Source organism: Cuculus canorus, chromosome Z, assembly GCF_017976375.1.
Source record: "Cuculus canorus isolate bCucCan1 chromosome Z, bCucCan1.pri, whole genome shotgun sequence".
Classification (NCBI taxonomy): domain Eukaryota; kingdom Metazoa; phylum Chordata; class Aves; order Cuculiformes; family Cuculidae; genus Cuculus; species Cuculus canorus.
In genome coordinates, this window is record NC_071441.1 from 19,615,712 (window position 1) to 19,629,176 (window position 13,465).

At 37.2% G+C, this 13,465-nt stretch overlaps 1 protein-coding gene across 11 annotated transcripts in view; it reads left to right on the top strand.

Annotated features, from left to right (window-relative positions):
* The window catches only part of KDM4C (lysine demethylase 4C), a 254,076-nt gene that overhangs the window by 147,957 nt on the left and 92,654 nt on the right, over window positions 1–13,465 (top strand). For 10 of the 11 annotated variants that reach the window (XR_008447639.1, XR_008447641.1, XR_008447640.1 and 7 more), the window contains 3 exons: window positions 7,838–8,019; window positions 8,860–9,076; window positions 9,990–10,066. Coding sequence is in view for 8 of the 11 variants with exons in the window: in XM_054053462.1 (XP_053909437.1) it covers window positions 7,838–8,019; window positions 8,860–9,076; window positions 9,990–10,066 (476 nt within the window). In the remaining 3 variants the exon portion in view is untranslated. Of the gene's footprint in view, window positions 1–7,837; window positions 8,020–8,859; window positions 9,077–9,989; window positions 10,067–11,527; window positions 11,582–13,465 lie in introns of those variants that run through there. The other variant, XM_054053467.1, reaches the window with a different exon arrangement.

Sequence of the window (13,465 nt, forward strand, 5' to 3'; positions counted from 1 at the left end):
TTATTGTCCTTCAACTGTAATTGAGCTTTGGCTGCACAAATTTCTGCCCTACAGAGGTGAACAGCAGCCCTGTAGTCTTCCCACGTCAACTGTCCCTGTTGCCACAAACCTGGCTTTTATGCCTTAGTTTCAGTAGAAGATCCTTGCTCAGCCAGGCTGGGTTTCTGCCTCGCCTGCTTGACTTCTGGCATTTTGGGATTTCCTGGTCTTGTGCTCTTAGGATGTGATACTTAAAAAGTGACTGGCACGAATGAACCCTAGCACTTTCAAAAGCTTTTTCCTAGGGGACCTTACTAAGCAGTTCCCTGAGCAGGCTGAATTCTGCTTTCTTCATATCCAGAGTTGAGGTCATGCTGTAGGTTTTCCTCCTGTTACCGTAGATGTTAAACTTGACTGCTTTGTGGTTTCTGTGGCCAAGGCAGCTTCCAATCACCGCTTCACCCACTAGACGCTCTCTATTAACAAGCAACAAATTCAGGAAGTCGAATGTCCTGTACCATGAAGTTACCATCCAGAGTAGTTTAGGAATCTTCTGGACCTGTTTGTATCAGCTGTGTGATACTCCCAGCTGATGTCTGGCAAATTGATGTCCCCCATGAGGACAAGAGCAGATGACGTGGAGGCATCTCTTAGTTCCTTACAGACTGACTCATCAGTGTCATCCTCCTGCTTGGGTGGCCAATAGTCGACTCACACAACAACATCAGTTTTAATTATCCGTTAATCCTCACCCAGAAGCTCTCAACTATGCTATCATGACCCGCAAGGTCTATGCATTCCAGCGCTTCTACTACATGCCACACCCCTGCCTTGGTGTGCCCTTTCTATCCCTCCTGAAGAGCCTATAGCCATTCATCATGGCAAACTAGTCACAGGACTAACTCCACCAGGTTTCACTTATGCCAGTGATGTCATGTCTCTGGGACTGGGCCAAGGCTTCTGGACTTCCCTGTGGGTTGGGTCCAGTTGGCATATCAGACCCTCTGTTCCCCTCAATAGGGAGTCACCTATGACAACTACCCGTCTTTTTGTCTTCACGTGAGTGGTGGTGATGTGAAGGTTAGGCTGCCTACATGATGCCTCTCTCCCAGAAGGACCTATGCCTGCATTATTGACTGTTTGCCCCATCCAATTCCAGTGCCTCATACCTGTTGTGCATGGGCATCTGGGGAGATGGGGCAGGCAGAGAGCAGATTCGAGCAATAGTTCTTTTCCATCCTTCCATGTCTTCTGGATCTCTTCCATCTACAGGATGGTGAGAGGAGGGTGTGGAGTATAAACGCCTTAATGGTTCCTGGAGAACTGAGGTCTGTGACCACTGCTAGGGGTGACAGTAAGGAGATGCTTTTAAATGCATGCGTATATCCTGCATTGCATCATACTGTCAATACACTTTTGGAGGCTGGTTTTGATCCATTTTAGACTTCAGCATGAATATCTGATGCATTACAGCTGGAGGCATAACAGAAGTTGCAGGGAACAGGCTTTGTTAATATAAGACTATTTAAAAAAATCATGCATACTAGCAGACTTGGGAGTCTTGGGAGGCTGTAAGAGGCAGAAATGTCACTCTCATTGTGTGAAGTCCACTCCACATAGTTATTTTTAAAGAATACCAAAACCAGTGATATATTTACTGATGTCTTGATAAGGTGTTTGAATCTAAGTAGGCTATATTGACAAAGAAGGTCGTTGAACCTGGTTCAAATGCGTGCTCAAATTTGGAAGGTTTATGTCTTATCCAGGAAATTCCCTTAAACTGTAATGCATAACACTGTAACAGAACTCAAGCCAGTCTTTGTACCTGTAAATACAATTTATATTCCAGAATTAAAGAACTGAAATCTGTGTTCCATGTGCCAGAGTCCGATACTCTCTGACTAGTTTTTTTTAGATGTCCCACACAACAAGTATTTAATTTTTTATATAAAATTTACTGGAAGATATTTGATGTTACACAGGATTTTACATAGGCAGAATGGTACAGCAATGTACTGAAATTACAACACAAGCACAAAGTAGCAATTATGATATACAGCTGGATCACAATATAAATGCAATTCTTATTACTGGCATATTGCAAAATGTTCCTGCTTATCATGCTGAGCGTCACCATTTACTGGGAAGGAATATGCGGGTTGAAATCAGCTCAGACCTTTTGCTCTCTTCAAAGTACTTTTTGTTCAGTACTCAGTTGTAGTAGTCTATGGTGGACTGAGCCATAAACACACTTGCCATATTCTGGTCTGGCTGGCTCAGGAAGACATTTGTAATTTTCTGTTTGATTCAGGGAAAAACTCACAACCAGCTGATCCACCTAGCTGATACAGCCATTTATCTGAAACACAGGTGATCCGGTTTTCACCTTTATGTTGAGATAAATTTTGCTTCGTTTGCAAGAGCTATGGGCAAATCACTCCCTAGATTTTACCCTGAGATGCAAAAGCACAGAAACCTTGCACATATCCTCTGAGACTTCTTCAGTTTTGGAGTTTATTCTTTGGTCACATGGTCCCTGGAACATTAAAGTGTAAATTAGAGTAACAATGCCTTGATTTACATACAAAATATACCTCCATCATCAAGAAGATTTTCAGAAGGCTGACAGTGTTTGTGGGCCATAATGAAGGACTGTCTGCTTAATAAAAGGTCCTTTAGCAGGTATGGGATGCCCAAGATTTCTTCTTCTGTCCTAGAAAATATCAATTGAGGATGGAGCTCCTTTAAAGTTGTTTAAAGATAAGATCATCTTGGGTTTTTCTGTTTCTTTCTCTGGCATCAGGGAATTCTTGAAACTGTGATAATTTCACATTTGTGTTATTTGAGTAACACATCTATGTTAATGAACCAAATCTCAGAAGGTCCCCATGGCTCTTATTCATTATGCAAGTATGATGTAAAATTTCAATTTACAGCTGCAAAGGTAGGGGCTGTTTTGAAATTAGAGCTTATTTTGTAATGTGCACTTACAGTCATGTTTTGAACTTTATGATAGATTGTTGAAGCCCTCTGGTATTTAATTTTGTTTGTTGACTGTGGTTCATCTGCCTTAGCTGTGTGTTTTTGGGGTCTTGTCTATGTAGGTGTTTCCAGTGGTGCAAGTACAAGTCTTTGTTTTTCTTCACAGAATCACAGAATCACAGAATCACCAGGTTGGAAAGGACCCATTGGATCATCGAGTCCAACCATTCCTAACACTCCCTAAACCATGTCCCTAAGCACTTCATCCACCCGTTCCTTAAACACCTCCAGGGAAGGCGACTCGACCACCTCCCTGGGCAGCCTGTTCCAGTACCCAATGACTCTTACTGTGAAAAATTTCTTTCTGATATCCAACCTGAACCTCCCCTGACGGAGCTTCAGGCCATTCCCTCTTGTCCTGTCCCCTGTCACCTGGGAGAAGAGGCCAGCTCCCTCCTCTCCACAACCTCCTTTCAGGTAGTTGTAGAGAGTAATAAGGTCTCCCCTCAGCCTCCTCTTCTCCAGGCTAAACAACCCCAGCTCTCTCAGCCGCTCCTCATAAGACTTGTTCTCCAGCCCCCTCACCAGCTTTGTTGCTCTTCTCTGGACACGCTCCAGAGCCTTAACATCCTTTTTGTGGTGAGGGGTCCAGAACTGAACACAGTACTCAAGGTGCGGTCTCACCAGTGCTGAGTACAGAGGGAGAATCACCTCCCTGGACCTGCTGGTGACCCCATTTCTGATACAAGCCAAGATGCCGTTGGCCTTCTTGGCCACCTGGGCACACTGCTGGCTCATGTTCAGTCGGCTGTCAACCAGCACCCCCAGGTCCTTCTCTTCCGTGCAGCTCTCCAGCCATTCTTCCCCCAGTCTGTAGCGCTGCATAGGGTTGTTGTGCCCCAAGTGCAGGACCCGGCATTTGGCCTTGTTAAACCTCATCCCATTGGTCTCGGCCCAGCAGTCCAGCCTGTTCAGATCCCTTTGCAGAGCCTCCCTACCCTCCAGCAGATCGACACTTCCTCCCAGCTTACTGTCATCTTACACAATGTCCTATTTTTTAATTATTTTTTTTTAAATTCTTTAGTTCATTTTTTACCTAGCACAAGACATCGTGTAGACAGTCTTTTTCAATATAAAAATGTTTTTTTTTTAGTGTAGTTGATTTATTTTTTATTTCATATAATTCCTCAGGCATATAATAATCCAATTAGTTAGATAACCAGGAGATTATAATTTTTGCAGTTCAGAGGATTTGCAGAAACCGCCTGCTGTATTTTTATAGTTATGGTGTTGTAATACGTCCTGAGAAAGTGTGCTGGATGGTTCTGCTCATGGTTTCATTTCATGGTAGGGAGTAAGCACGTGTGTCTTTGTATAGTCAGCCTCACAACATGGTGTCTTATCTACTGAGGTTTTCAAGGAAACAGTGAGCTTGACTGTAAGAAAATGAATATAAGATGATTGTAGATCTGTTGTGTTCTTAAGTAATTCTGAACTTCAATAAGCAGTACTTATATTTCAGGTTAAGGAGAACATTTACACTTGAACATGGTGTTGCGTGAAAAGGTGTTCTCTTAAAGAGGTGTTTATTTTTGTAGCTGAAGCAGTGACCTTGATTTTTGATACAAAATTTGTTGCTGTAGGAATAATTACTGTAACTAAAGTAGAGTATCCTGATTCAGATGGAGATTAAACCACAAGAATAGATCAACTGAAGACTTTGAAGATGATTCTTTGAGAATTTGTCACTGTGCTTGTGTGCAATGTATGAGATTTTGCAATCTCTGAAAAGCTGAAAAAAGCAAAAGATGCATCAGAGTTCTCATGAGGAAATTCTGCTTTTTACCTGTACAGACTCCTGTTCGTGCACTTACTGGCAGTGAACTGTGAGGAAGTGTCAGTGATTTGATAAAGGTTATAGCAGACAGAAGTCAAGATAGTCAAGAAGTCAAGTCCCTAGTTCAGTTTAATGTGTTGTACAAAGGAAATGCTCTCCAAAGACATATGTTTTATATCATTGTATTGGCTGACCTGAATCTTTTGGTATGTCTGTCTTGGGCCATTGGTAGCTGCTCTTAGAGCCTGGACAAATGACAAAGGAGCTTTGACTGAATAATGGCACAAATTGTAGAGTGTTTTTGGTTGGCAGCATCACATAAGTGACTATTCATTGAAACTTTTTCTTCCAGAAATGAGACAACATTCTCAGACTTTCAGAAAAATGCTAATATGTAAGATTTTTAGTGAAACATCATGTTCATATTGCTTCATGAAACATTGTGTATTGGTCTTGTAAAACAGACGTGTAATTTTTGGAGGGCAATGTTCGAATGTCTTTCACTGTGGGAAGTGATGCTTCCACTTGAGTACTGGGAGATGATACTCATACATAGTTGAAATAGAAAGTATGCCTGCTTATGATGATGAAGCCTCTGAGATTTTTCAGTCAGTATCGATACCACAAATTTGAAGTAGTTCCTCTAAACATAATGTAAAGGAGAAAGTAAATTTATTAAAATAGTGTTAAATTTTTTTGAGGTCTGGAACATGCTGTCTGGTATATCTGCATATGGCACTTTGTTTCTGGCTTCATTTGCATTGAGGTTTGAAAATAAATACAAAGCTCCTGAAAGCAAAAAAATGTAGGAGTGCTGCCAGCTTTATTCCTTGGTCTTGCATTTTTTCCACTTCCTTGGTCTGGAAAGGATTTGTAAAAATCAAATAAGAGGGAACTGAAATTTTGGAGTTTATATGTAATTAAGATATAAAAATCATTCTTATCAAAAGCAGAACCAATATGGTCATGAACTCAGAAGTTTACTGGAGGCAGTAGGAAACCAGGGCACTGTGTGGGAAAACTAAAGCTATCGTCCTAGGTTTGTTTCCTTTTTGACTAGAGAGCACTACAGGCTGAGATTAAGGGTGAAGACTTCAGCCCTCATGGGAGAATTATTCAGCAGTGATAAGGAGTGATGCAATCAAAGGATGTCAGTTTCAAAGTAGACAATAGATATGGAAGATGTAGGTTACAAATCTTCACAACAAATTTTGTGTTCCTCTTTGTTTTCTTCATAAGGCACAATCAAGCCCTTAATTCTCTGTGAGGTCACAAATAAAATGAAAATATTTACGGTAATAACAGTGTAAGCTCCTGAAAGAAAATAATGTCAAAGAAAGAATTTGGAAAATAAGTTAGCAGAGATGAAGCCTCTTGTAAGACCATTCTGTAAAATTTAAATAGAAATGGAACTCAAGGTGTAGATTTCAGAGCTACTTGTTTTACAGTTCTGTAAAATTGCAAGCAATAGAAAAAATATGATTGGACAGAATGTTTTAAACTAAATGCTTAGTTAAGCTTTTAACTTAAAGACTGAGTAATTCAGAAAGCTATAAAAGTGATCCTGGCATTTATATTTTCATCTCTTCCTTGTGTTCAGCTGTTCCTTCACGGCTATTCTTTTGCAGCTACATTATTCACCATAAAGGTCTGCTACTGGACACTGACTTGGTGACAGCTTCTTTGTGCATGTTTTGGTTTTGTCCTTCTACCTGGATTATTGGAAAATGTTTATTGAATTGGTACTATTTCTCTTGAGAAACTACAAAAAATTGAATAAAGTTCATATGCAGAATGTATTAATTTATTTTTGCTATATTGGTTTGCTTGTGGACAAATATTTTAATCTATATTTTTTTCAACAAAACAAAAATGCTATCAACTTTGTAGTGCTTTTGTAGCAATGTGTGACAATTTAGCATAGGAGGAGACCCATAGGGTCTCTGCTTTTTCATTAAGTGCATCAGGACAGTCATGGGCTGAATGTGATTATTCAGCCTAATGTAATTCATTAAATTCTTCTCTGTTTTTGGAATTCTCTTCTTCTGAAATAAACAATCTTTTTAAAATATGTCTTTAGAAAAAGACTGTATACTATAGACCTATTCTTGTTATCTGAAAGTTCTGGTCAATAGCTTTCCACATTTTCCTTCCCACATTGACATTTATTTTAATTATCCTAATTGACACCTACATGTCTTCTCATTGATCGTGAAAGATTTAATAGGCTCTGTCCACTTGAATGAACAGGACCACATACCTCGTCATTAATCGGAGCAGTTTATAATGACCCAGTTCAGGATAGTACATTGAATATCTCCTGTGAACAACATTTTCCTTTTTAAAATGAAAAGACATTTCCCTCTTCATAATCCCTTTGTTTCACAGATGGTAAAGTCACTAGGTTGCCTGTGAACATACCTTGAGGTTTACAACTAGCTCAAACATGTGACTAGGCTGAAATTCTTATGTTAACAAAAAGGTCATTAATAATTTTGCTATTGATTTCACTAGGACAAGATTTTTACACCCAGTATCCTTTCCAGAGCTTTCCTTTTTCCACATTTTACTCAATAGCAAATTACTAAATTTTTAGATACTCCTATTGCATAAGCTGTTTCTCTCTGAGTTTCAGTCTGATTTTATTTCCCAGCTTCTCTATGGGCTTTTAATTTCATAAAGTAGCCCTTATGGAGTCCTGCATGTAAACACTGCTAATAAGCAAACCAAACTTGTACAACCTCCAGAACAGATCACTGATACTACGAGATACTTTGTTCTGTAGTGGGTCCAGCACTGATGTCCAGCTATATCTTAGATCTGATTATTCCATATTACTCCCTGGCTATAATGTTTATCTTTCTTTTTCTGTTGGAAAATGATTGTGTGTTTCCATAAACAATTGAGAGGTGCCATTGTAGGTGAGTGGAGTGATTTGTCTGGTTCTGTTTGGTAGGATGCAATGTATTCCAGCCATGAGGAATTCAGGACAGAGTGCATGCAGGACTACAATTTAACCAATTGTTTGTTTTCTTTAAGAACTGCCTGAGACTTCCTTAATTGAAGAGAAAGATCAAGAAGGGGAGATGTGGGCTAGGCCTCTAGTGTACCTTTGGCAGACGGGAGTTCCCGATTTCGATGCTGAAAAAAAATACAATGCAGCTTGTGCAAAAAAGGAACCATGTTGTGCCATTTGCACTCTTCTCATGCCGTACTACAAGGTATGCAAGATTGTAAGAACTGCATTTCCCAATGAAGTGTGAAGTAGCTGCCCAGCTACTTTATTTCCAGTAAATGGAAAATAAGATAAGCTTTTGCATTTATTTATATAAGAAGTATATAAACTCACTATTACTAAAATTAGAACTGATACTCTGCCTTTGTTTATCCTTGGTTGCAGATAGTGTATGCATTCTGGTGGGGTTTATGTAGGATACGCATTAACGTATGTCTGCTTGCTCTTGAAGTCTTGAAGCCACTTCTTGATGTGGCTAATCCACATCGGTTTGTAACTTTTAGCTCTTTCCTTATATGTCGATCTTCACATACTTTTTTGGGTTTCTCTTCTGTGTCTCCTTCCTGCAATGTTGAAAAAGTGTTTTCACAGTATTTTGGCCTTCTAAGGAATAATATTCCTATAGAAACAGACTAGTGCAGAGCACTGTTTGATACTGGCTTGAGGAATTCTTGCGTCAGGTATTAGCTAAAAATGCAGCCGTAGTACTATGGTACTAATTCTGAACTTGCTGAATGGGAATCCCCTCAGCACAGGAACTAGGAAGAAAACTTTCATTGTACTGGATCAAATTACAGGGCTCAGAGATAAACAGAGGTATGTTGCCATTGCTGCAATAACGCTAGTTTCAGGCTGAGTGCTATTCTAGATTTTGCAGTTATTTCCACAATTAAGGAACTATAGAATGACTGATAAATTTTTCCTCATAAAACTGATACACTGGTAGGGCAAGAGCTGGGAGGGAAGAAATAATTTCATCATTGTCAAAAGGAAAAGTAAGTAAAACCCTCCTTTGTTTTCATTAAATATAAATTTTATTTTCCAGCCAGACAATCATGATGAAGATAGTCTTACTTTTGGGGAAGCAACCTCAGAAGAAACATTGATCACTGAAAATGAAAAGACTAAGCCTCTTATTCCAGAGATGTGTTTTATTTATAGTGAAGAAAACACTGAAAACTATCCATCAAATGCCTTCATTGAAGAAGATGGAACAAGTCTTCTCATTTCCTGTGCAAAATGTTTTGTACGGGTTCATGCAAGTAAATAAACTAATTGTTCAGTTGGCAGAAATGTAATTTCAAGGTTTGTCTTATTAATAAATAATAGTTAACTAGGCTTCTAGTATACCTTTAGAGGTACTTGAACAATATTTCCTTATGTAATGCTTCAATCCCTGGCTGAATTTTTGTAATCACTATCTTATATTCTCTATTACTTGTTAAAGATTGCTGTGAAAATAGTGAAGAATTAACTTTTCTGTAAACTCACAGTAATCACAAACTTCCAATTCTTGTTTCAGTTCTGAGCTATTAAATTCCTCTTCTACTTCTCATGTTTCAAACCAATGTGTGATGTTATGTGTTAAGTATTAAGGGTGAAATCCTGCTGGACTTGAGGACTAGTGAATATTGATATTGATTTTAGCTATGCAGTAAATTCCTCCACGATGCATTCTTCTTTATTTTAAGAATGAATGATGATTTCAAGAATGAATGATGATTTTCTGCACTAACTTCTACAGACAGTAGGACTTGAATAGATAACTTAAAGAAGTCCATGTGAAATTCTTACATGGAAGTGCAGTATAATTGCATAGAATAAATGTCAGTACGTTAATTCAACTTGTACACTTTTCCTGCAGGGACAATTAGTGATTTGTTATTGAACTGATAGAAAAAAGAACTTCCCTGTATTTGTGTTTTTTTTTTTTTTTTTATGTTTGGCATTTTTGTTTGTTTTGATTTTAGGTTTGGTTGGGGTTTTTTGAGAGAAGAGTGTCTCTGTGTCTAGTTCGTATATTTCATAGACTATGGAATTAGGAGTAAGCCTAGGCTGGAAAATTCTCTTTCATCACACGTTGTGTATTTTACTGGCATTCATACATAGTTGAATTTTATGATGTCATAGATAGAAAGGCAGAATACATTAACCAATACAGCTCTCTTATTCTAGGTTGCTATGGTGTTCCTTCTCATGAAATCCATAATGAATGGTTGTGTTCTCGGTGCAGAAAAGAAGCCTGGACAGCTGTAAGTTTCACAAGTTGCTTAGTTATCTAACACACTAGAGATTGAGGGGAGAAAAAAAGCAGCACGTGCATGATTGCATGTGGGATGTAACTTGTGTATTTTTATTTTGAGCACACATACTTGCTGTGGAAAAATTACATGTAAAATACAATTAGATTTCAGTGTAAAATATAATAGCATTTTGATAGATGAACTTGGAGTAGGTTTATACACTCAAGAACATTATTGGCTAACACGATATAATAGTGTATAAAACATTGTTCAAGGAAGCAGCTGAAAAATTAAATGCAGATGAGGAAGAACAAATGAAATTTCCTCTAAACATTTTAGACTTTTGGTAGGTATGTGTGGGCACTTGCAGAGTGGAGAAAGGGATAAGGAATAATGAACTACAGTTAAGAATGAAAATGTTCTTTTACAGCACTGAAGGTTTACTGCACTGTATAAGATGAAAAAGTTTTCACTTCTGAAGCTCCCAAATGCCTATTATTACTTTAAAAACAAGTATAAAATAGTTTTATACAGCAAAGAATAAATAGAAAACAATTAATAGTTCATAGAAAGCCTGAACGTATATTCATTTAAAAAAAAAAACAGTTTAGAATTTTACATTTCACCGATCTTATCAGTTGACCTGTTAAGTAATCTAATATTTGTTTTCATTAAAATATGTTGAGGAAATGTTATAATCAGTTTTCATGGCAACATAGCTTTTCTTCATTCAATTGAAGGGTTAAAAGCAGTTATTTCAGGTGCCTTTAATCCTTAAATGACATAATAAAGTTTTTAGTTGTGTTAAAAAGAATTCAGAATTCAAGTTACTGGAAAATAAGGTATTGTTTTGTCAAACACAGAGATTCACAATTGTATCTTTAGCAACTGAGGGTAACAATAAACATACACTTAAATTTTCCTTTTGTGTGCTGTAAACATTTTACAGAGCTTTTGTGAGTGCTCAGAGTTAAGGAAAGAAAAGAAGAACTGGTATTTTTAATCCATGTATTACCTAAGCTTGGGTAAACCAAAGGGTAAATGTGGATAGAACTGCTCATTACAAAAATATAAGCAGTCCATCATAAATATATGTCCATCTATAATGTTTAGTTTTGTGTTCTCTCAGTGAATCGCTATTAAAATGTTTATTGAATCCATTTCTGTCTCTGTTATATATTCTCATTTTAGTAGGAAAGGTGTTCTTACTACGTAAAATCCAATTTTCATCTTTCATTGTAACCAGAAAATATTGCTATAGCTTCTTTATCAGAAAACCTTGAATTTCAGTCTCTTCTGAACTACTTTTGTGACTACTATTCTAGAGTCAGGGAATGTTCAGTGGGAAAAGCATAAGTCTCTTCTAGCAAGTGACAGGTTGTCATTAACGCAGAATCTAATTATCAGTTAAACAAACAGGGATAGAAAGCCCCGCTGCTTTATCAAAAAGTTTTGTTAATTTCTTTTCAGGGGAGATACGGCTATGATGTGCAAGTATGGGAATTCTAAGGAGAACATTCTTATTAACGAAATGCCATGTATGACAGTTATAGCACTGAATCAGAAGTCTTTGTTGAAAACACTGAAAAATTTAGAACATTGCCTTGGAGTCTGATATTAACTGCAATATAACAGCAACACATTTCAAGGGAAATTTGGAAAGAGTTCGTCTTTTGACTATATTTAATTTTTTAGAATCAAAATCACTGAAAAATAGTAGAAATTCTGTCTTATACGTTGTTAATGTGCTGTAGAAGGGATTCTAAAATTGTTCTGAGGTTTTAATGTTATTTTGCAAATGTTCTTTGAACAAGAATGTTCACGTAGCGCAGAAATAGGTGAAAGAGAAGAACAAAATCAGTGAGATCAAAACTGACTTTACTCATTTATTTTCACTATGGGGCAATAAAAGGGGAATTGGTTAATGTGATAGAAGAAGGAATATGTTGGGGAGAAGAATAAAACTTGACTGGGATTTTTCTTTGACAACCTTTTAGTGGAAAAATTCGCACCCAAGGATTTGAGAAGAAATATACACCTTTTACTGAATAGATTTAGTGTTATTCTGTTATGATGCACATAATGTTCTGAAAATAAGGAAGTTCTGAATTTTAGGGGAAGTATTTTTTGGCGAAATTATTTGAGGAGATAAGATGAAACAGTGGAAGAGATACTGAAACCATACAGAAAATAGCTGGATATTTTGTGTGAGGAGGTTTTAGTATTGAATTTTTGCAAATGCACATTCTAGGAAAGGGAGAGAATACTCACTGGATTTCTGGAATTGTATGTGTTAGGTAACAAAAAGGTGATAGTGACATGGAGCACTATTTTCACTGTGCAAAGGCTAGACTGAATGTGTTGCCCACTTGAACAGTTATTTAATGTAAGCTCTGGTTATTGTATGTTTAACTGCATTGCTGTGGTTTTGTATGTGTCTTGATTGCTGTACAAGTATATTGTTAGTGCTGTCAACTTCATCTTTCTGTACCTCTGATTTGGTCACTTGAGTGAATGAAGTTATGGTTGAAGAGACCTCTTCATTCAGATATGTTTGTGGAATAACGTTCATATTCTTAATATCATAAGTTGCTTTTCAGTTGAGAAATTTTAATGAAACATTGAAGATTGAATAGAACTCAATAGTATTAAATCTAGTTAAAAACTGGCCTCCATAGTCTGCTATATTGTATTCTTCGTTATTGCATGCTGTTCATATGTCTATGTGAACAGTTCATTATCAGCTGAAAGATGTAGCATTGATAGATACTAGGCAACTACTACCTGACTTAAATAGCAAAAATCCAACAGTTTCAAGGATGTGGATAATGCCCTGTTACTTAGTCATACATGAGTGATACCTGATTCACTTTTTCTTTTTTAATAGTCTTTCAGAATTCTTGATATGCTGAAGCAATCTCAGAACTTTTTAGTGATTATCTCTGAGAATTTACAGAACTTAGATGAGGTGCCAGCAGCTTGAAAAATTTAGCGTTGTCTTTTAGAAAGAGGAGGAAATGGGTAATGCATGGAATTATGTGACAGTCAACCTATCTTGAATTCGAAGAGAAATACTAAACAAAGGATGAATCTATGAATTTCTAAACACCTCGACAATAACAGAGTGCAAAGAGATATTTAAAAACAAAACAACTGATTCCTTACTGTGAGAGCTCATGGAAATGAGTAATAAACAAATTTTTTCATGAATCCTAACATTGATAGTGTTTTACATTCTGGTACTCAAGTGACAGAAAGAGTATGCTGTAATAAATGGCTGCCAAACGTATAGGAATATAGATTAGCTTTCAATCCCCAGTGTCTCCTGCCACTAGCCGTAATAAAATTACTAATGTAGTGATAAAGTTCTGTGCATCATTTGCTAATTACTTTTCATGTATTTATGGA